General features: G+C 45.2%; 1 protein-coding gene across 3 annotated transcripts in view; it reads right to left on the bottom strand.

The window, feature by feature from the left end:
- Window positions 1-4,643: 4,643 nt before the first annotated feature.
- Window positions 4,644-23,303, bottom strand: part of LOC106589722 (endothelial PAS domain-containing protein 1) — a 59,449-nt gene continuing 40,789 nt past the window's right edge. For 2 of the 3 annotated variants that reach the window (XM_014179994.2, XM_014179995.2), the window contains exons 7-16: window positions 18,019-18,125; window positions 14,505-14,652; window positions 13,973-14,181; window positions 13,183-13,400; window positions 12,603-12,716; window positions 10,155-10,633; window positions 9,938-10,034; window positions 9,667-9,769; window positions 9,362-9,529; window positions 4,644-8,837 (exon numbers count right to left, since the gene is read on the bottom strand). In XM_014179994.2, coding sequence (XP_014035469.2) covers window positions 8,686-8,837; window positions 9,362-9,529; window positions 9,667-9,769; window positions 9,938-10,034; window positions 10,155-10,633; window positions 12,603-12,716; window positions 13,183-13,400; window positions 13,973-14,181; window positions 14,505-14,652; window positions 18,019-18,125 — 1,795 coding nt within the window. In that variant the 3' untranslated portion in view covers window positions 4,644-8,685. The remainder of the gene's footprint in view (window positions 8,838-9,361; window positions 9,530-9,666; window positions 9,770-9,937; window positions 10,035-10,154; window positions 10,634-12,602; window positions 12,717-13,182; window positions 13,401-13,972; window positions 14,182-14,504; window positions 14,653-18,018; window positions 18,126-23,303) is intronic. The other variant, XM_045710198.1, reaches the window with a different exon arrangement.

Here is a 23,303-nt window from a genome sequence, read left to right as displayed (position 1 = left end):
AAAAAGATTGTAGACCTCCACAAGTCTGGGTCATCCTTGGGAGCAATTTTCAAACGCCTGAAGGTAACACGTTCATCTGTACAAACAATAGTACGCAAGTATAAACACCATGGGACCACGCAGCCGTCATACCGCTCAGGAAGGAGACGCGTTCTGTCTCCTAGAGATTAACGTACTTTGGTGCGAAAAGTGCAAATCAATCCCAGAACAACAGCAAAGGACCTTCTGAAGATGCTGGAGGAAACAGGTACAAAAGTATCTATATCCACAGTTAAACGAGTTCTATATCAACATAACCTGAAAGGCCGCTCAGCAAGGAAGAAGCCACTGCTCCAAAACCGCCATAAAAAAGCCAGACTACGGTTTGCAACTGCACATGGGGACAAAGATCATACTTTTTCGAGAAATGTCCTCTGGTCTGATGAAACAAAAATAGAACTGTTTGGCCATAATGACCATTGTTATGTTGGGAGGAGAAAGGGGGTGGCTTGCAAGTCGAAGAACACCATCTCAACCGTGAAGCACGGGGGTGGCAGCATCATGTTGTGGGGGTGCTTTGGTGCAGGAGGGACTGGTGCACTTCACAAAATACATGGCATCATGAGGAAGGGAAATTATGTGGATATATTGAAGCAACATCTCAAGACATCAGTCAGGAAGTTAAAGCATGGTCACAAATGTGTCTTTCAAATGGACAATGACCCCAAGCATACTTCCAAAGTTGTGGCAAAATGGCTTAAGGACAACAAAGTCAAGGTATTGGAGAGGCCATCACAAAGCCCTCACCTCAATCCTATAGAAAATGTGTGGGCAGAACTGAAAAAGCGTGTGTGGGCAGAACTGAAAAAGCTTGTGCGAGCAAGGAGGCCTACGAACCTGACTCAGTTACACCAGCTCTGTCAAAGGAGGAATGGGCCAAAATTCACCCAACTTATTGTGGGAATCTTGTGGAAGGCCACCTGAAACGTTTGACCCAAGTTAAACAATTTAAAGGCAATGCTACCAAATACTAATTGAGTGTATGTAAACTTCTGACCCACTGGGAATGTGATGAAAGAAATAAAAGTTGAAATAAAATCATTCCCTCTACTATTATTCTGACATTTCACATTCTTAAAATAAAGTGGTGATCCTAACTGGCCTAAGACAGGGCATTTTTACTAGGATTAAATGTCAGGAATTGTGAAAAACTGAGTTTAAATGTATTTGGCTAAGGTATATGTAAACTTCCGACTTCAACTGTATATGTACAGTACATAGCTACCTCAATTCAGTGGTGGAAAAAGTACCCAATTGTCACAGTAAAAGTAAAGATACCTTCATGTAAAATGACTCAAGTAAAAGTGGAAGTCACCCAGTAAAATACTACTTAAGTAAAAGTCTATAATATTTGGTTTTAAATATACTTAAGTATCAAAAGTAAATGTAGTTAGTAAATATACTTAAGCATCATAAGTAAAAGTAAAAGTATAAATTATATTAAGCAAACCAGACGGCACAATTTTCATGTTTTTTAGGTAGATAGATGGATAGATAGATGGATGGATGGTGCACTGGTTGTCTACGTGATAAAGAGTGACGCAATAGTGTGTTATAACAGAGTACTTATTTTATTTCTCGTCCCAGAACCAAATGGAGTAACTGGCCAGACCAGCATGCAGACAAGACTTGTTCTGGGTGCCGAGATTAATTCTGTACCAACCATACACAGTGCAGGATGAGACATGATGTGGAAACATTTCTAGATGTTTTCAAATGCTTTTGTCTCAAAAGAAACTTAAGGTGTCAGAAAGTTCATGTGACTGGGAGCAGTGTTGTTGTTATTCCCGAGGAGTGAACTTACGCTAACCCTGCCACAGCAGGCACTTGTCAGAGTTGACTGCAATGTGTGTTTGTCTAGGACAAAAGTAAGAACCACTGTATGAGAGTGGCACTTTTAATATGACTGAATTATATGAGATTTAAAAGCTGCAGATAAACCCGACTAAAGAAAACAGAAGACAGCTGGCTCGCAGGAAGCATAACTTACAACAGAACAGGTGATGGATATGAATATAGATATAAAAAGCTAGTTAATAGCCCATGTCAACTGTGAGTGAGTGTCTTTGGAATGTTCTTTCGCAGTTTTATAAGACACTGCTCAAATATCAATAGATCTACATATCTATGTAGAAGGGAGAGTGTTTTCATAAAGCACTGGATGACAGTCATTATGAAGTTCCTGTCTTTTGTGAATAGGAATTTCATTTTAGAATGTTGGCGGGTCCAATGGAAGATGTTGTGCATTAAAATGCATTAGGAATATAGTATCTCATAAGGCATTGTAAATGTGCTTATAATGCATTATGAAGGCTGTATAGGAAGTGTTAATATGTTTTATTTTTGCACTGACTCTATGCACACACACACACATACCTAATTTGCTCACACGTGACACACACATTCATACTGACTCTACACACACACACACAGACACACACACACATCATATACTCTGTTATACTCTGTTTATCATACATCCTGATACCTACATGTAGTCATCTTACTCCTATACATATCTACCTCTACCACTCCAGTATCCCTGCACATTGTAAATATGGTACTGGAACTGACCTGTGACAATAAAGCAATGAAACATGTATCACATCACAAACGGCAGGTAAGATCAGTTCGCTTTAATAAGATATCAGTGCAGAAATACGTCTTCTTATTGGGTTCAGTTCCCCATACAGTAATAACAAAAATAATAACAATATAATAATGTCAATATGAATTCAATATAAATCATAGGATCATCTAAAACAGTGGTTCCCAACCAGGGGTACTAGGACTCCTGGGCATACTTGGCCTATCCACAGGGTTACTGGTAAAATGCACATGAGACCATAGGGTTACTGGTAAAATGCACATGAGACCATAGGGTTACTGGTAAAATGCACATGAGACCATAGGGTTACTGGTAAAATGCACATGAGACCATAGGGTTACTGGTAAAATGCTCATGAGACCATAGGGTTACTGGTAAAATGCTCATGAGACCATAGGGTTACTGGTAAAATGCACATGAGACCATAGGGTTACTGGTAAAATGTACATGAGACCATAGGGTTACTGGTAAAATGCACATGAGGGGGTACTTCAGGGGTACTCCGGGCACAGCAAAATTCAATTGGTGGTACAGTAACCAAAAAAGGTTGGAAACCACTGATCTAAAATAACTATAAGACATCCACAAATGTAATGGATAAAAGCAGAACATATCCCAAGGAAAAAACAACCCTCATTATATTTAGTAGCCTAGAATGCTGATATTGTCTTTAAAGAGGATGAGAACTGAGATTGTTCAATTATTCATATTTGTATGTTTACTTTTTGGGCCCTTCAAGTGTCACAGTAGCTACAGCTAGTGGATAGCCTTCCTTCTGCAGTTACCATTTTGGGACTTCCTCTAGCCTACTCGTTTCACATACAGGAGCACAATTTAGGCCACACCCCATCTGCAGTTCCATCTGACATCCCGGCCTCCTCTCCATCAGGAACAGGAGCACGGCCAGCCTCCTCTCCGTAAGGAACAGGAGCACGGCCAGCCTCCTCTCCGTCAGGAACAGGAGCACGGCCAGCCTCCTCTCCGTAAGGAACAGGAGCACGGCCAGCCTCCTCTCCGTCAGGAACAGGAGCACGGCCAGCCTCCTCTCCGTAAGGAACAGGAGCACGGCCAGCCTCTTCTCCGTCAGGAACAGGAGCACGGCCAGCCTCTTCTCCGTCAGGAGCACGGCCAGCCTCCTCTCCGTCAGGAACAGGAGCACGGCCAGCCTCCTCTCTGTCAGGAACAGGAGCACGGCCAGCCTCCTCTCCGTCAGGAACAGGAGCACGGCCAGCCTCCTCTCCGTCAGGAACAGGAGCACGGCCAGCCTCCTCTCCGTCAGGAACAGGAGCACGGCCAGCCTCCTCTCCGTCAGGAACAGGAGCACGGCCAGCCTCCTCTCCGTAAGGAACAGGAGCACGGCCAGCCTCCTCTCCATCAGGAACAGGAGCACAGCCAGCCTCCTCTCCGTCAGGCACAGGAGCACGGCCAGCCTCCTCTCCGTAAGGAACAGGAGCACGGCCAGCCTCCTCTCCATAAGGAACAGGAGCACGGCCAGCCTCCTCTCCGTAAGGAACAGGAGCACGGCCAGCCTCCTCTCCATCAGGAACAGGAGCACGGCCAGCCTCCTCTCCGTCAGGAACAGGAGCACGGCCAGCCTCCTCTCCATAAGGAACAGGAGCACGGCCAGCCTCCTCTCCGTCAGGAACAGGAGCACGGCCAGCCTCCTCTCCGTCAGGAACAGGAGCACGGCCAGCCTCCTCTCCGTCAGGAACAGGAGCACGGCCAGCCTCCTCTCCGTAAGGAACAGGAGCACGGCCAGCCTCCTCTCCGTCAGGAACAGGAGCACAGCCAGCCTCCTCTCCGTCAGGAACAGGAGCACGGCCAGCCTCCTCTCCGTCAGGAACAGGAGCACGGCCAGCCTCCTCTCCATAAGGAACAGGAGCACGGCCAGCCTCCTCTCCATAAGGAACAGGAGCATGGCCTCGAGGCAGATAACTTAATCTCTATCTTACTTTGGTTTTCTTCTAATGCTTAGAATTCAAGTAATAACGAGACATTTAATCTCATATAAGTTTAATATAACAAATGCAAAGCATGGGATTTTTGCTTACTTTTTCATGTTAAATACTGCATATCTGGGGGTTTTAGACAGCGCATATAGGGACCAAAACCAGATACTTGTCAGCTAATGGAGTGGTCTGATCTAACTATCTGTAATTTGTCATTGTTCCCACATAATAAATAAACACATACAATTATACATCCTAACATTTTATCCTTGTGTTTAATTTATCTGGGACGTGGGTAATTTGAGGAAACGTCCCACATTCCATTCACTTTGGCTCAACGAAAACAAGGAGCATTTTTTCTCATGTCTTTGGAGGAACTCACTGTGTCGATATATTTCCATTAACAGTGGAAGCAATGTTTTGTCTTTGTTAGAATGTGCTAGGGTTGACAAGGTGGCTAAACTTGGCAGGGATGTACCTAAAAAATGAACGTGGGAGGGAAAGAGAAAGAGAGAGAGGGATGAGAGAGAGGGGGGGAGAGAGAGAGAGCGAGACCGAGAGAGAGAGATGAGCTGACTACTGAGTGAAGTAGCGTGTGAAGAGATCAGTGCATCAGTGGGCAGGCTGAGCAGGATGTATCTCTCTCTGTCAGTCACAGTTCAGCACCACAGTCCCTCTCTATCTGTCCCTCAGTTCTCCATCTCACTTCTATCTCCGTCTCTGTCTCATAGCTCTATCACCACCTGCATCTGTTTCAACAGGTTTCAACAGGTATCTGCCACCCATTGCTCTAAGTCTATATTTAACTATTGCGCCGTCTAACCCAGAAATAATCTTAGATTCAACAGTTTTAATTTTGAGATTTTTGTATTGACAAAACATGTTCTACCAAGCTGTCAAGGGAAGTGCCTGAGTATTTGACGATTGGTCTTTACAGTGTTTAGTGTATCACCCTCACTAATTTACCCCCCTTCTACACCACATTACAGCCTCTGGTTTCTTAACAACCTAAACCCGCATTAAATCAACACGGTCCCAGACACATAGGTCCATGTGCTGAATCTGATTCTTCATCTTTCTAGAATTCTCTCCTTTAGAGCGTCTCTCTGTTTGGACTGGACTTCTAATTACATCTACTCAACATACTGGATCTGACACTAGAGCTCTCCAAGCTAAACATCTGGATTTGTATAGGCTAGTGTAGTTTTATTGGACAATCTACTGTACGTCTACGTCTACAATCTGTGCATTTGAAGGGCATAACACTGGGCTGAATCAACATTGAGACAACCTTAAGGCAATGTTAAGGCACATCATGTCTGTTAGGAATCACCTTTAAAGACAATCTCAGCAAGAAAAATAAACAATAACATCAAAATACATTGTTACTGAAAGTGGATCCATGAAACATATAAAGTTGCCTCTACAAATGCAAGATGGTTATATCTATAAAGCACCATCACCTGTTTAGATACTGTTGAAAGATATTACTTTTGTGTCAATTTCTTTTGTTAACAATATTCAAAATGCTACATGTCAAAAGTGGAACTTAGAAAATTGTATAATTTTTTTCCTCTCCGTTTTCTTTTTTCTTTAAAGCGCAACAACAGATCAGTACTGGCCTGCTAACAATTTCATTATACTTGTGCATACACTCTGAAAGAATTCCACTTAAAAACAAAACAAAACAGACACCAGCACTATGGAGTAACATCTAAAACACAGGAATACAATCTGCATCTACTGGGTAGATAAGACAAAGTACCAAGGCACATAAACACTAAAACACTATCTTGACATTATAGTAGAAACTTTATAGCTCCTGTCTTTAAATACATATATGTGTGTACAAAGCTAAATTCAAACTTTTAAGTGGTCACCACACAAAGACAAATACCTAAAAATGAGAAGGAAATAGAAAGAAAGAGAAGGAATACAGAAAAAGAGTCTCAATGTCGATAGCGAGTTGCCATCTCTTAAACTAAGGGCCAGCCGACACCTGCATAGCAGTTGTTTTGGCGGTGTCGGAGGTGGTCAAATCCACAAGCGGCTCCCGGCATTATACCTAAGGGCAGACATTGCCATTGGCTACACGGAGTCGCATTAAGAGAAATCCCATGCAGCCTTGTTTACAACTTGTTTACAAGTTCAAACACTGGAATGTGATATTTAATTTACACCTCGATTAGGCTGATAGAAATCCTAATTATTTCGTTTAATGATTCTCAATTTGAGTGTGATGTAATTTCTATATAACCTAGACATACTCGTTCTGAACTTGTAATGCGAGTGGGACCGGTGTGGCTTCGTGACAATGACCACACGAGCAACCTCTCTTATTTAACAGCTGTAACGCAGTTAAACCTGCGACACCGCTAAAACACCAGCTATGCAGGTCTCGGCTGTCACCGGTTAACGCTTGATCTTAGTGAATCTAGGCCACAGGTGGCTGCTGGCACCTTAATTGAGGTGAATGGGCTCCTAGTAATGGCTGGAATGGAATGAATGAAATGGTATTGACACATCAAACACATGGTTTTATTGTGTTTGATACCATCCCATTCACTTCATTCCAGTCATTAGTATGAGCCGTCCTCCCCTCACCAGCCTCCTGTGATCTAGGCCAAAGTCTCTCTGATTCTGATATGACTTCTAATGCCATGAAAAAGGTACCAAAAATAGCACTCTCCTCCCTATGTTGGGGCACGCTCTGATTTGACCAATCAACGTCATGGCCTGACAAGCACTGTAACTATCCAGAGAGCTCACACTGAGGAAACAAGAGAAGCATGCAAACAGACACCAGTGACTGAAGGAAACTAGACAGTAAGGAATGGGAAAGGGTAGTAAAAGAACAACAAAAAAGTATATAAAAAAAACCCTGGATATTATGCTTACATTCGGTGAAGTTTAATCTGGATTTCAGACTGTTTTGTTTGTTAGTGTGTCTGTGACAGCGTCATATTGTCAGACAGACAGACAGACAGACAGACAGACAGACAGACAGTGAAAGAAGAAAAGTATGCTACAGATCACACAATTTGGGGGACAGAATAGAGCTTGAGAACACTGAAACAGATCAAATCTTTTAACAGAAATAGACTAATAACTAAAAATGATACATGTATATAATTTATGATAAAGACAACAAAAATAGAACAGAAGCCACACATTTTTCTAATGATACATATGGGCAGTAGGGTGGAGGGATTAGGAGGAGGCAGGGTATGTGTGGCTTTGATGATGAAACAGGTTTGTATGGGGCTTGGTATGGTAGGATGGGTGGGTGGGGCGTGGTGGAGTAGTACTATGTTAGATGTGCCAGGACTTTAGGACAGGGGAAGGGGCTTGGCTGAGGTGTCAGTCAGTGTTGTAGAGAGGTGTTAGTCTAGGGTGTATTGGCTAAGACTATTGGAGGGTAAGGATGGGTAGAGGTGAAGTTGGTGAGGGCTATGTCTAGGTAGGGTAAGATAAAGTACGGGAGGGGGTATTTGTCTGGGTCTAGGTGGCCTGGTCCAGGGGAGGGTAGGGTAGGGTGGTTGGGGGTATATGTCAGGGTCTAGGTGGCCTGGTCCAGGGTAGGGTAGGGTAGGGTGGTTGGGGGTATATGTCTGGGTCTAGGTGGCTTGGTCCAGGGTAGGGTGGGTAGGGGAGTAGGGGGTGTAGTGCTGGGTCTAGGTGGCCTGGTCCAGGGTAGGGTAGGGTGGGTGGGTCGGGGGAGTAGGGGGTGTAGGTCTGGGTCTGGGTGGCCTGGTCCAGGCGAGGGTATGGTAGGAGAGTAGGGGGTGAAGGGCTGGGTCTAGGTGGCCTGGTCCAGGGGAGGGTAGGGTAGGAGAGTAGGGGGTGAAGGGCTGGGTCTAGGTGGCCTGGTCCAGGGGAGGGTAGGGTAGGGGAGTAGGGGGTGAAGGGCTGGGTCTAGGTGGCCTGGTCCAGGGGAGGGTAGGGTAGGAGAGTAGGGGGTGAAGGGCTGGGTCTAGGTGGCCTGGTCCAGGGGAGGGTAGGGTAGGGGAGTAGGGGGTGAAGGGCTGGGTCTAGGTGGCCTGGTCCAGGGGAGGGTAGGGTAGGAGAGTAGGGGGTGAAGGGCTGGGTCTAGGTGGCCTGGTCCAAGGCTCTCAGTAGGTCACTGCCCTGCAGCAAGTGCAGGTTGCCTTGGAGAGGGACATTGACCTCGCAGTCATAGCGGGTGAGCTCTGGCAGACAATAGGTCTCAAAGGACGGGCCCAACAGCCGACTGGCAACCCCTACACACACACAACAAACATGTAGACAGTCCGTTAGTAGGGAGGAAATGGCTTTGGGGCAAAAGCCAATCAACCTTCATCTGAGGAGGACAGTCAATTGACTATGGTGCCAAGTCATGGAAAAGGACTGCGATTACAAAACAAAGGATATCATTTGTCCAAATCGATTTCTAAAAATAGATTTGAACATGCGGCAGGGTAGCCTAGTGGTTAGAGCGTTGGACTAGTAACTGAAAGGTTGCAAGTTCAAATCCCTGAGCTGACAAGGTACAAATCTGTCGTTCTGCCCCTGAACAAGGCAGTTAACCCACTGTTCCTAGGCTGTCATTGTAAATAAGAATTTGTTCTTAACTGACTTGCCTAGTTAAATAAACTGTCAAGATCCCCATGTGAACATTAATGTATGTTCTTTGCCTGGTCACAACCTGGCCAACTGGTTGCTACTAGTTTGACTGGTCAATCTTTTAAATGACATACGACACATGGGAGTTGCATTAGAATGGAAATAAAAATGCCAGGCTTACCCTCTGTTTTGGGAGAGGGCAGCATACGGTATTCTCTGTAGTTGCACCACTGTTCGGGGAAGGCTTTTTTAGGTGCACTGTTTCCACATCCTGGATACTGGGACTTCCTGTGCCGTTGAAGGGGGCTGAGACACTGGTCAACACCCCCATGTATGCACATATCTTTATCTGTAAAAGAAAGAGGAAGAGAGATATTAAGATGAGTTCAATATTGCTATATTTTCTCTACTATGTTTTTTACTATAACTGATATTTGGCATTTTGGTTTGCACACTGTATGTCCCACATTGTCCACCATCCAGTACCTGCCAGTGAGCTGGTGCTGAGAGATCTATCCAGGATGGCACAGCTTTCATTCCTCATCCTTTTCCACATCATCTCTGATGGCGTACTCAGAGTGGTGTCACCCTGATAAACGCAAAAACAGACACACATTACAGTCGAAAACTTAGTCAAAACCAGTCTGTAGTTTCCACATCTAATACAACTCTCATGAAATATTTAACAGTGAGCACACACAAACTGAATACACACATCATAGCCTACGGTCATAAATCAGTGAGAGGGTAAACGTACCACTGCCATTTGCGTGAAGGAGCGCTTGAAGTTGTTGGCTAAGGCGATTCTAGCAGGACTCATGTCTCTGTAGGCCTGGACAAAGTTCTCCATTGACCTGCAGAAGAACATCACATTACTTCACCATCTCTGTAGATCAACTCTAGCTCTAACAACCATCAGTACAGGAACTGAATTCAATCAGTAGGACAGACACACTGAAGGTCCACTATAGTACCTCTGCTTGTGCATCCTGTTGACTGGCATGTTCTGACATGAGTGGCTTCCGCCCATGGCGTCCACTTGTTGTTGGTAGTGTAACGTGGGATCGGGGGGCCACTGCAGGTTCTGACGTCCGCCCATGGAGGACAAAGGGGTGCTGGCTAGGGTGTGGTAGGGGGTGATCTGTGCAGGGCCTGTGTAGGGCAGTGTAGACCTGGAGTCCATGGGGCTCATTTCACTGTGGTTGGGGCCTCTCTTGTCTCCTGGGGCCCACTTGGCGGGCTGGTAGTGGGCAGACTGTGGGGATCCCAGGGGCTGGAAGAGGCTGGCGATGTTGCTGAACCCGTTCTGTGTGGTGCGGTGTCCCATTTGGTCAGCGGCCCCCTCGGGGCCTCCAGGGGCCTCTTCAGTAATGATGGGGTGGAGTTGGAAGTCTTCTCCGTCCATGGGGATGTAGGGAGCCAGGGTCTCCAGGTCCAGATCACTCAGGGCTGACTGAGAGGGTCACATCAAATCAAATCAAACTTCTGAAGTGCATTAGGACATTGCAAGACAAAAAGTGTCCAAAATACAGTCAGACCAGAAAGCAACCCTACTGCACACTTTGGTTAAAGGGCAATTCCACCACTTTCAACCTCATTTTCATTATCTCCAACACAATACCAGTGTCTACATATGTTAAAACGGTACATTTCTATGTTTAGCAGAAGAAATATAAAGTTAAAGTTGAAAACATTTTAAAAAACAGTGATTTTCTAACACTATGAGATTGGCGGTGACATAGGGAGCAAGACAATACTGTCATGACGTTGGCCTGTGGGTAAGGTTTATGACCCCCCCCCCATAAATACCTTTCTCTCTTCCCCTCTCTGAATCTACTGAAGGACTTGAATAGCCTGTGTTAAATATAGAGAGTCTGGGAACATCAAACAAATGTGGAAAAGGAACCATATTTTGGTAATAAAACCAGTTGGAAATATGCTTGGGAACGTAATGAGTATGGATGTCAGTTCGGTTGTCATCTGAGACATTATGACTGATGACAGGACGACATAAACTGTACCTGAGAAAGTATACACCCTCTAGTTATCAGAGTCACATGGAATTGTTATGCAATTGAAATGTTTGATATTGAAAATGTTTGTTAGGAGATGAAATGTAATTTTAGCTTCCGAATGAGAGATTTGGGTTTTCATAAGGAAAGTGCCCTGCTCGATCAGTGGCCCAACCCTGTGAAGAGACAGGGGTTATAAACGATGAAACACCTCCCTCCCCCTCTCCACTATATAATCCTTTGACGAAAAGATAACCAGGTTGTTCCAGTACGGGAGGTCTGCAGCCTCTACGTTAGAAGGACACATGTCAAGTACAGAACTAAGCCAACCTCGGCGTGAGCTCTGGTATGAACTGGTATGAACTTTGAGCTTATTCACTACAGAAGTGCTACTTCCTAGCCGTTGAGTTAGCAGCGGCCGCTGCTAACGTGGGTTAGGAAAGGACGGACGACGGATCCAGTCTAACAACCAGACGAAGATACCACCACGTATCCAATGGACCACCATTGACATTCTTCCGAAAACAGGGAGATCTGTTGGCCAACCCGGCCAGCATCTATGACCAATCTACCGAAGCGCAGCTCAGAGTAAATATTTATTGCATTTTCCTTTTCCAAATGGGCGGTAATTTAGAATGCATAAGATAATGTATTTACGATAGCATAGCTGCTGTTTCTGTGTTCCTAAATCTTCCCGCTCTTTCATTCAAGCCCAACCCCCTTTCCTTTGTATAACTAGCTTTCATATAGGTTCCGTCCACCAGGACTTTTTCTGTATGACATCATATGTATTCGGTGTATTTGTAATTCTGTGTGATTAGTTAGGTATTTAGTAAATAAATAATTAAACCCAATTTTGTATTGCTGATTCAACTTGTTAGCCAGGGTTCGTGAAGATAGCCAAGAATTTACAACTTTCATTATGAGACTGAAAATAAGACAAGGGTTAATATTGACTGCTATCGAGGTAAAATATTACAAAGTATTTTAAGAGTTTATTCGGAAGATAAGAGCTCTATAAACGTTCTTCCGTGGTGCCCCGACTTTCTAGTTAATTAAATTTACATGATTAGCTTAATCAGGTAATATTAATTACAGAGAAATCATTTTATAAGTTAGCATGTCATATCACTTAATCCGGCATAGCCAAAGACACGACAATACCCTCCCTCCAGCTGGAAACACGTTGCAGGTTTTGAAAATCACAGTTTTTCTTACTTTTAATGATACCCTGTGATGACACAGAGAAGCATGATGTTATTTTTTATGCAGTGATGGAGATAATGCATATGAAGTTGAAAAGTGGCAGAATTGCCCTTCAAATAAATGTAAATCTGAACGAATGTCTCTACCCTCCATCTCATGCACACTGGTTGAGTAGTGGGTTTGTGAAGTGCCAGTGAGACTGACCTGGGTGCTGCCGGGGCTCTTGGGCCCCTCTGTGTCCAGAGCAAAGAGCTTCTCAGTCAGCTCTACCTTCAGGTCACTCTCTCTCTCGCTGTAGTAATCCCCTGGGCTGCTGGGCTGTACCCACAGAGAGGAGGGAGAGAGCGAGAGACCAAGAGAGAGAGACCAAGAGACAGAGAGAGAGAGAGAGGACATGACATGACAAAAGCTCCATTCAGCCCTGAGTAACTAGTGACCACTGCTTATTCCAACCATCCACCCCCTCCATTCTCACCACACTCTGTCCCCTGTCCCAAACACCCAGGATCCGTGCCCACTCCATCACACATGCACACACATGCACAAACAAGCGCACACATGGTGACAAACACACACACACATTGTGACACACACACAAACACGAACACACACAAGCGTACCAAAACACAATACATAAACCATGAGTCACATTCATTTGCAGTGGAAGAAAAACTGGTAATGAAGGCTTGTGCTAGCGGACGTGGTATTGGTGAATGAAATAGTAGATGACAGAAGAATGATAGAAGAGTGAAAAAGGACACCAGGGACAGTAGCAGCTACATACCGTGGAACAACTGCTCAGGCTAGGGGGGGCAGTGCTGGGGGTGGCGCTGCCTGGTGTGGGGTTCTGGGGCACTGAGAAGGTGGCAGCCATGTGGGTGGACATGTCTCCTGCCGGGCAGGGCTTGTGGGCATCACTGCCCCAGCCCTGGGGGGCCGGAGGGGGCAGGGGAGACATCTTGGGGTAAAGAGGAGGATGAGGCTCCTCAAACGGTGGCCTTCCTGTAGGACACAATCATATAAACAGTAGATGGTTAGTATTCCTGTTTTCATAGAACTTAAGCCATTACCTTAAACTAGAGATGGTGTAATCTCTCTGTAGAACCGTCTGGTTTCACAGTGCCTCAGAACGGGACTTGACTGGTCTATGGCTGGAGCGGACGAAACAACCGCTGTTTTTAATTGTCTGATCTGTCAGTCCATCACCATCTAGCTTAACTCATAGAACCTCCTTCCTTCATTGTGGACTTCAAAGTGTGATCAGCGTAAGTGATTTAAACAAGAAAGTGAGTTAGGAAAATCTGAAAGTACGCATCTTAGAAATAGTTTTCACATAGATGTACTTTATGCGTCAGCAATTGGAGTCTGGGGACGACGTTAGAGACGGCATAACTATAACTACATGTTTAACTTCTACCATATCATGTGACATGGAGCATGGCATTGGGGAGATGTATTGTAGTAATGGGATGATATGGGTATGGATAGGGGGAAATGGACAGTATAACGGAAGATATTGGTATGGTTAGGGAGACATCTAAAGCAGAATGGGCGATATTGGGGAGTGTTCTGACCAAAGTCAAGGGTGATGATGGCGTCTCCAGGTGTGGGGGCCAGCTGAGCAAGGTCTTCTGGCTCCTCTTTGAGTTTGGTGAACAGGGTCTTGATGGGCTCCGCGGCCACTGCAGCACCACTCTGGGTGAAGAAGCTGTTCATGTGGTGGGGCTTGAACAGAGACTCAGTCTGGTCCATGGAGAAGATCATGGACTTGTTCTCCACGTCACTAAAAAACACACAGAGAGACAGAGGGATACCTCAGGGGTGTGTTATGTTACCACCAGATTTTACGACTAAAATGAAGCTACTGTCATACTGTAATCTCACATTTGAATCAGCAGCCTTCCACAATCCCTTCCTCCCCCCAATATTGTACATAATGGGCCAGTTTCCTGGACACAGGTTAGGCCTAGTCCTGGACTCAAAAATACTTTCAATAGAGGATCTCCAGTGAAAAAACATGCTATTTCATCCAGCAGTAGGTTTATGGTCTGGGAACCTCAGATTAATGGGCCCTATGTTCTGTTTCTGCTTGTTCTTTGACCCTACCTGAGGACGTAGTTGACACAGACGATGCACTGCGGCTGGGAATTCCGGCTGTTGTAGATGACTGTGCCCTGGGTCTCAACCCACACGTAGCCTCCATGTTTGGCCAGCATACGATACTGTCCACTCACTGCCTGACCTTTACTGCACACTGTACAGAGAGAGAGAGAGAGAGATTCAGTATAAAACTAGCTGGATGGAGGTGAAACGAAGAGCAACTCAGAGAGCAAATAGCAGAGCAAAGAGGAGAGAGATTCAGGTCAGGGCAACACTAAGAAAGAGGGTGAAGAAGAGAGAGATTCAGGCCAGGGTAACACTAAGAACGAGGGTGAAGAGGAGAGAGATTCAGGCCAGGGTAACACTAAGAAAGAGGGTGAAGAGGAGAGAGATTCAGGCCAGGGTAACACTAAGAACGAGGGTGAAGAGGAGAGAGATTAAGGCCAGGGCAACACTAAGAACGAGGGTGAAGAGGAGAGAGATTAAGGCCAGGGCAACACTAAGAAAGAGGGTGAAGAAGAGAGAGATTCAGGCCAGGGTAACACTAAGAACGAGGGTGAAGAGGAGAGAGATTAAGGCCAGGGCAACACTAAGAACGAGGGTGAAGAGGAGAGAGAGATTAAGGCCAGGGTAACACTAAGAACGAGGGTGAAGAGGAGAGAGATTAAGGCCAGGGTAACACTAAGAACGAGGGTGAAGAGGAGAGAGATTCAGGCCAGGGTAACACTAAGAACGAGGGTGAAGAGGAGAGAGATTAAGGCCAGGGCAACACTAAGAACGAGGGTGAAGAGGAGAGAGATTAAGGCCAGGGCAACACTAAGAAAGAGGGTGAAGAAGAGAGAGATTCAGGCCAGGGTAACACTAAGAACGAGGGTGAAGAGGAGAGAGATTCAGGCCAGGGTAACACTAAGAACGAGGGTGAAGAGGAGAGAGATTAAGGCCAGGGTAACACTAAGAACGAGGGTGAAGAGGAGAGAGATTCAGGCCAGGATAACACTAAGAACGAGGGTGAAGAGGAGAGAGATTCAGGCCAGGGTAACACTAAGAAAGAGGGTGAAGAAGAGAGACATGTAAGGGTGAGGAGAGATAGAGAGATAGATAAGTATCAGGGGAGAGAAGGAGGGGATGGCCTAGCTGCTGTCCTCAGTGTGGGTTGGCCCAGGCCCAGGACTGGCGTGGGAAAGCAGCAGGCCTGGGGTCGTAGGGTTCATCCTAGGGCAGGATTAGAGCGAGTAAATACAGACCAGAGCATTTGCTGCTCTATTGGCCAGTCACGTTGCCGCAGAGACCCGGCCCAGCCTGGCCGTCTGTGTCTCTGGGCCGGAAAGGGGGCCACATAGAGAGGCTATTCTCTGGAGGAGGAGGAGGCTGGCTGCCCAGTGCATTCAGTCTGCTAGGGCTAACCACACCACTGATAGATGGATGCGGTTTCATAGACTGTAACAAGGAGCTTGGAGCTCACTTGATGTGTTGAGAGTAGAGCTACCACAACTAGGACGTAAACAAACACACACAAACATAGAGGGGTACACACACATATATACACACACACACTCCCACCACCACCACCACCACCACCACCACCACACAAGCCCACAGAACTGTCCCTGCTCCAGGTAGATTTGCTTTCAGCAAACAACACAATCCAGACCCTGGCTTGTTTTTCTCTCTTTTTCCCCTCTCTCCTGTTACAGAGAGAGGCTTTTAATGATGTGTAAATGTCACTGGGGGACAGAAGCCATCCCACTGGAGGGCCTCATTACAGGGGCAATGTGGGACACCTGGTCCCCTGTCATCACAGACGCCCTGCGCTCCTCTTATCTCCCCCGTCACAGGTCAGCCCTAATGGGATTGAAGACATCTTAATACCGGCCCAGGTCCACAGAGCCTCATTAATGTAATAAGGCCTGTTTTGAATTATAGTCATAACTCACACATGCATCTGAAATGTAATTTGGCTGAGAGAGAGAGGGGCCTAGTGGGGTTTAGATGTGATGTGAGAGTGTTGTGTGTGAGCTGGGCTGGGCCGGGGGCTGATCTCTGTGTTAGAGATGCTGGTGGACGTCAACATGGATTGGGTTTCATCTCTGGGCTGGTAAAATCAATACATATACATAAACAGAGAAGGAGGGATAGGGATAGAAATCTACAGGGATTTGAATACGGCCTGTTACAGTATCACAAACATAACAAAAACGTATTTTTTGTGTTTCGTTTAAGGCAACAATCTAAAAACGATGAAGTGGATTAATGGTTTTAATAAAATGCAGAGAAAGGGAGCTCAGTAACGGTCTCCTATAGACTGAGTGTGGTGCTGCTCTGGCACTGTTACTGTAAAGCCTTGTCTTGTTCTCTCCTACACCAGTGACACCGGAGAGCTTGGGAACCAGGCCGCAGCATCTAAGACTGGACCATCCACCCAGTTCTCTAAGAAGCAGCTCTGCTAGATTCTCTCTCTCTCTCTCTCTCTCTCTCTCTCTCTCTTTTTTATTCTCTCCCTCTTTCTTTTTTAGCAGGCTCACATGTTGTGGCTATTAGAGTCCCTATGTAAGAGTAATTCATTAAGTACGGGCCTAGGGCTAAGAGACTGCTTTTTCACAACAGAACTGGGTGGATAGTGTGTGTGTGTGTGTGTGTGTGCGCGTGCCTACGAGCGCAATTGCAGACGTGTACGTATGTGTTAATATGTGTGTGTGTGTGTGTGTGTGTGTGTGTGTGTGTGTGTGTGTGTGTGTGTGTGTGTGTGTGTGTGTGTGTGTGTGTGTGTGTGTGTGTGTGTGTGTGTGTAAATGTGTGTGTAGCTAGCTGAGGTTCATACAGAGCTTTACCAGGGAAAGAAGAGGAGATTTAAGGTCATCAACACGTGGATGAGACATTTCCCCCCACTTCAAAATCATTCTATCTGTTGTCAGGCTTTGAGTCAAGAGTCAGCATGCTCTTTGTCATCCCTGAGTTAAGGAGTCAGCATGCTTCAGTTCGGCTGGCGGCTAGCCAAAGTCGGCTAGGCAAACTGAACGGGTGTGCTCGCATACTCCCTTATTAAAAGACCTTCACTTGAAAAACAAGAAAAAAGCACAATAGTACTGTTTGTCCATTTTGAGAAGTCAGAGCCAGTATACACTTCTTCAAAATAGTCCGAATTAATCTAAGATAACTGTCATTAATGTTGTATTTTTTTTTGCTGAGGACATCTTAGTGGTGAAATTTTACATCTAACAATACATTTTTTTTGCATGAAAACGAGTCGTCACTCATTGAATGGCGACAAAGATTTTATTGAAGAATCCCTACAGTTGACCAATCACGGATGATTGGGTGTAGACTTTGGCTCCAGAACTTCGGCTGGCCTTGAATAAAATATGTTGTGCCCAAAGGCCGAAAAAACCCTTGCCGAAGTCCAAAACGAACAAAAACCTCACAACATGTCGTCATAATATATGCACAAACTCTTCCAAAATGTTTCAGCTGTGAAGCATGCGGATGTCTTTTCAGTGTAGTCAGTTTTAGTGTGGACACTCACGGTTCTGGTGGCTCTTGGTGACACTGTCAGAGTCCAAGGCGTGGTAGAACTCATAGACAGAGCGGCCCAGCAGATCTTCAGGACTGTAGCCCATCAGCTCAGTGACTCTGCAACACACAGAAATACAGACACCCGTTAGCACTGTTCTGTCTCGCTTTTTCCTCCTCTATTTGTCTCTCTCTCTGTCTCTTGCACACATTCACGCACACACAGTGTTGGAGAAACTACTCTGAAAATATAGTTTATCAAGCTACCAATTACTTCACACTGGAAGAAGTTTAGCTACAGTAAAGCTACCCTTAAGAAAAATCTAGTTTAACACAACTAAAGTTACTTTGAAAAGTAGTTAACTACATCACAACTACTTAGTGATAAATTATCATATATTTTATCTGAAATGTCATAGACAAAAAATTGCAAGAACAGATTACTCTGGAGTCAGATGTTAACAGAATGTGTAATTTAGCCTAGTAGACACAAAAAGTATGTTTAAAGTGAGAATAAGGCAGATCTGATGCCAAAAAAGAAAGAAAATGATTGCCTACTTCACCCATATTTTGTTTTATTTTTGCCAATAAAGTAGTGTGTAGTTACAGTATTTGAATTTAGTTCAACCATTCGTCAAGCTACTGCAAAATGTAGTTAAATTACTCACGCACATATACATCACTGGAGGTTGGTGGTACCTTAAATGGGGAGGACGGACTCTTTGTAAGAGCTGGAGCGGAAGAGTGGAATGGTCTTAAATACATAAAACACATGGTTTGATGCCATTCCATTCACTCCATTCCAGCCATTATTATGAGCCGTCCTCCCCCCAGCAGCCTCCACTGATATACATTCATGCTACACACACATCACGACTGCTGCTACTAGACTTGTACTATTGCTAAATACTGCACTAATTAAACACTTGCTCTCCAATTCCCCCCTTCCCCGACACATGTATAAATATTGAACTTCTCACCCTCAAACACATTGAGAGCATCATGTGCAATTCATGAACCCCGGATGAAAATATATATTTAGTTAAGTCCCGAAAGAGCATGGCATATTTCAGCTTTTACAGGCCTTTTGCCAGCAGATAAGACCTTGATTTTGTGAAAAAGGAGAGACACCTTCTCTCCCTCTCCAGGCAGATCTCTAGTGGAAAAACTCTTTCATTCACAACTGACCTCTCACCTCTGACATAAAGTCCATCTACTCTCTTGTGATCTGATCTGTTAAGCGCTAATTGTTTTTCCCATAATCCTTTAAGTTTGAGCTGTCTGGGCCAAACGTGATGTTCTGTTCGAGCCAAACTGTCTCAATCTCTTTTTCTCACTCTATTTTCCATGTTCTACTGTCTAATGCTTTCTCTCCCTCTCTCCTCTACCACAGCAGGAGTAAGGATGGTAAGTGGGGAATGGTCAATGGGCATGGGAATCCTAGATCTTCATGGTCCATTGATCGCTGTGGGGCTGGGGACGTTCCATTCCATTCATATTTTGGGAAATGGAGTAAAAGCATTGGGAACTCTGATATCGGATTCCAAAAGCTCAATTGTGGAGGTTATAGGTCATTGACATGGTGGTTACACCAAACTTCAGTATTTCCCTGTATTGTAGGAGAACTGTACCTCCTTGTCTAGTCTAGTGGTTTTGAGTCATTGCACTCAGGTCACTAATCTACAAGGTCCTGTAGCTCAGTTGGTAGAACAAGGCGCTTGCAACGTCAGGATAGTGGGTTAGATTCCCAGGACCACCCGTATGTAAAATGTATGCACATATGACTGTAAGTTGCTTTGGATAAAAGCGTCTGCTAAATGGCATGTATTACAATGCTTGTGGGGATTATTTGTGAACAACTACTCTTAGTGTACAAAACATTAGGAACACCTGCTCTTTAAATGACATAGACTGACCAGGTGAATCCAGGTGAAAGCTATGATCCCTTATTGATATCACCTGTTAAATCCACTTCAAATCAGTGTAGATGAAGGGGAGGAGACAGGATAAAGAAGGATTTTAAGCCTTGAGACATTCAGAGGGTGAATACAAAGGGTGAATACAGAGGGTGAAAACAAAATACTTAAGTGCCTTTGAATGGTATGGTAGTAGGTGCCAGGCGCACCGGTTTGAGCATGTCAAGATCTGTAACGCAGCTGGGTTTTTCACGCTCAACAATTTCCTGTGTGTATCAAGAATGGTCCACCACCCAAAGGACATCCAGTCAACTTGACACAACTATGGGAAGCATTGGAGTCAACATGGGCCAGCATCCCTGTCGCTTTTGACACCTTGTAGAGTCCATGCCCCGACGAATCGAGGCTGTTCTGAGGGCAAAAGGGGGTGCAACTCAATATTAGGAATGTGTTCCTAATGTTTTGTACACTCAGTGTGTTAGACAAAGGCCCTCTCTTAGTGGTCCTGGGCTCTTGTCCTGTTGTTATGTAACCCCTGACAGCTGCACCCGGAGGGTTTGTGATGGAGGGAGGGGGGATCTTTGAAGGCCTCTCTATTCTAAACCCATTTCACTAATCACTTCCTGTGGATGAGTTGCAACCAGAGGGGCGTCAGTCAGCTAGCTATCCAGCCAACCAACCAGTCAGCCAGACAGCCAGTCCGCCAGCCAGCTAGCCAACCACGAGACAGATAAGTCCTCCTTCACTACATCATACCCACACATAGGTTGTGTTGTTTATGCGATTGAGTGATTTGTGTTTTTACCTCTGAGGGATGTGGGTTTAGGTGTTAAGTACAATAGAGAGCTCTAAACTCTCCCAATGATGCCTGCATAATGTTCAGAAAGATGAAGGGGGATTGGTTCGTGTTTTTACAGGTCAGCCGGTGGACCTCAATCATAGGTACTTATTATAAAATCAGAGAAATGTCTTAAAAAGGTAAAACAACGATGCAGACCCTGGATTAATACGTAGTTTCCATGTTGAAATAGCCACAATAATGATGATTGGAAGCTTATGTGCCAAGTCGCCTCAATCATGAAACTTTTCTCTTAGCCTTGCAGGTGCAACGGGTCAAAATATTCTGACACAAGCTAGAAGGAAAGTTTTGAATGTTGAAGTTTAAATCAACATTACATAAACATTTCGGAGTTCTTTCTGTTATTTTCAGCCTTTCTCCTCTCCTAGGGGTCGTCCTAAAGTAACCTGTGGCGTGCCAGGTGGGAGCACTGACCAGGACCACTAATGAGCATAATGACGTGCGCAAGGCATCATGGGCCCTCACCTCATTTGCGTAATTGGAGACGATTTGTGCAACGATTAAATTTAACAAAATGCTACAAAAGTAAAACGGGCCTCTTGTTCGCAGGAAGGTACCCGCTGTTCTCAATAGGAACCTTTTGTCTTTGCATGAGCGCTTGATCAGATTACAGAAAAACCAGACCGGTGTGGTTTCAAGCAGCGAGGAGGATGGAATGTTTTTCTCTGCCGGTGAGACCAGTTTTGGCTGAAAGATGGCTGCTGTGTCCGTGAAGCAGTTGACCCAGAGTGAACAGCAGACGGTCCTAACAGGGACATCAATCATAACGGAAACATGACGGTAGGACGTGGTTGGTGTGGTGATAGGCGCAGAGCGCTCTCTTTGTGTGAAACGCCTTGAGAACATGTTGTGGGTAACTTCTGGCGCTCATTGAAGATGCCGTGCAAGAGGTGTATTTACATGTCGTTCTTAATGTTTTTCCCATCTGGTCCAGCCAAATCAAACTCCTTCAGTCAGTATATCATTACCCCCAGCATGTTTGCATGCTTGTGTGTGTTTGTGTATTTTTGCATAATTTGTCGTTCAGTGACAGCACTTGGTTTGGAGTTTTACCAGTCACTGCAGCTGCTGCTTCTCTTGCCCAGGACCTACACTTTAAATGTGTGTGTATGTGTGAGTTGTACTCTATGTATGAGAATGAAATGGGTACATACTTTATGTATGAGTATGTATTTTAGTCTGTGACTATGCATATATAGAGAGTGAGTGTATGCCTGTGTGTGAGTATGTGATATGGTTTGTGTGTGTGTTCCCTGTTGCTATAGTACTGTAAGTGAACTTTGTGTCCCTGCTGGGAGTGTGTGTGAGTGTGTGTGTGTGTATCTGACAGTGTGTGAGTGTGTGTGTGTGTGTATCTGACAGTGTGTGTGTGTGTGTATCTGACAGTGTGTGTGTGTGTATCTGACAGTGTGTGTGTATGTATCTGACAGTGTGTGAGTGTGTGTGAGTGTGTCTGTGTGTGTGTGTGTGTGTGTGTATCTGACAGTGTGTGAGTGTGTGTGTATGTATCTGACAGTGTGTGAGTGTGTGTGTGTATCTGACAGTGTGTGTGTATCTGACAGTGTGTGAGTGTGTGTGTATGTATCTGACAGTGTGTGAGTGTGTGTGTGTGTGTGTATCTGACAGTGTGTGTGTGTGTGTGTGTGTGTGTGTGTGTGTGTATCTGACAGTGTGTGAGTGTGTGTGTGTGTGTGTGTGTATCTGACAGTGTGTGAGTGTGTGTGTGTATCTGACAGTGTGTGAGTGTGTGTGTATCTGACAGTGTGTGAGTGTGTGTGTGTGTGTGTGTATCTGACAGTGTGTGAGTGTGTGTGTGTGTGTGTATCTGACAGTGTGTGAGTGTGTGTGTGTGTGTGTGTGTGTGTGTGTGTGTGTGTGTGTGTGTGTGTGTGTGTGTGTGTGTGTATCTGACAGTGTGTGAGTGTATGTGTGTGTGTGTGTGTGTGTATCTGACAGTGTGTGAGTGTGTGTGTGTGTGTGTGTGTGTGTATCTGACAGTGTGTGAGTGTGTGTGTGTGTGTGTGTGTATCTGACAGTGTGTGAGTGTGTGTGTGTATCTGACAGTGTGTGAGTGTGTGTGTGTGTATCTGACAGTGTGTGTGTGTGTGTGTGTGTGTGTGTGTGTGTGTGTGTGTGTGTGTGTGTGTGTGTGTGTGTGTGTGTATCTGACAGTGTGTGAGTGTGTGTGTGTGTGTGTATCTGACAGTGTGTGAGTGTGTGTGTGTATCTGACAGTGTGTGTGTGTGTGTGTCTGACAGTGTGTGAGTGTGTGTGTGTGTGTATCTGACAGTGTGTGAGTGTGTGTGTATCTGACAGTGTGTGAGTGTGTGTGTGTGAGTGTGTATCTGACAGTGTGTGAGTGTGTGTGTGTGTGTGTATCTGACAGTGTGTGTGTGTGTATATCTGACAGTGTGTGAGTGTGTGTGTGTGTGTGTATCTGACAGTGTGTGAGTGTGTGTGTGTGTGTATCTGACTGTGTGTGTGTGTGTATCTGACAGTGTGTGAGTGTGTGTGTGTGTATCT

Source organism: Salmo salar, chromosome ssa28 (genome assembly GCF_905237065.1).
Source record: "Salmo salar chromosome ssa28, Ssal_v3.1, whole genome shotgun sequence".
Lineage (NCBI taxonomy): Eukaryota > Metazoa > Chordata > Actinopteri > Salmoniformes > Salmonidae > Salmo > Salmo salar.
The sequence above is the reverse complement of the archived record's forward strand: the minus strand, read 5'-3'. Positions and strand labels throughout refer to the sequence as shown.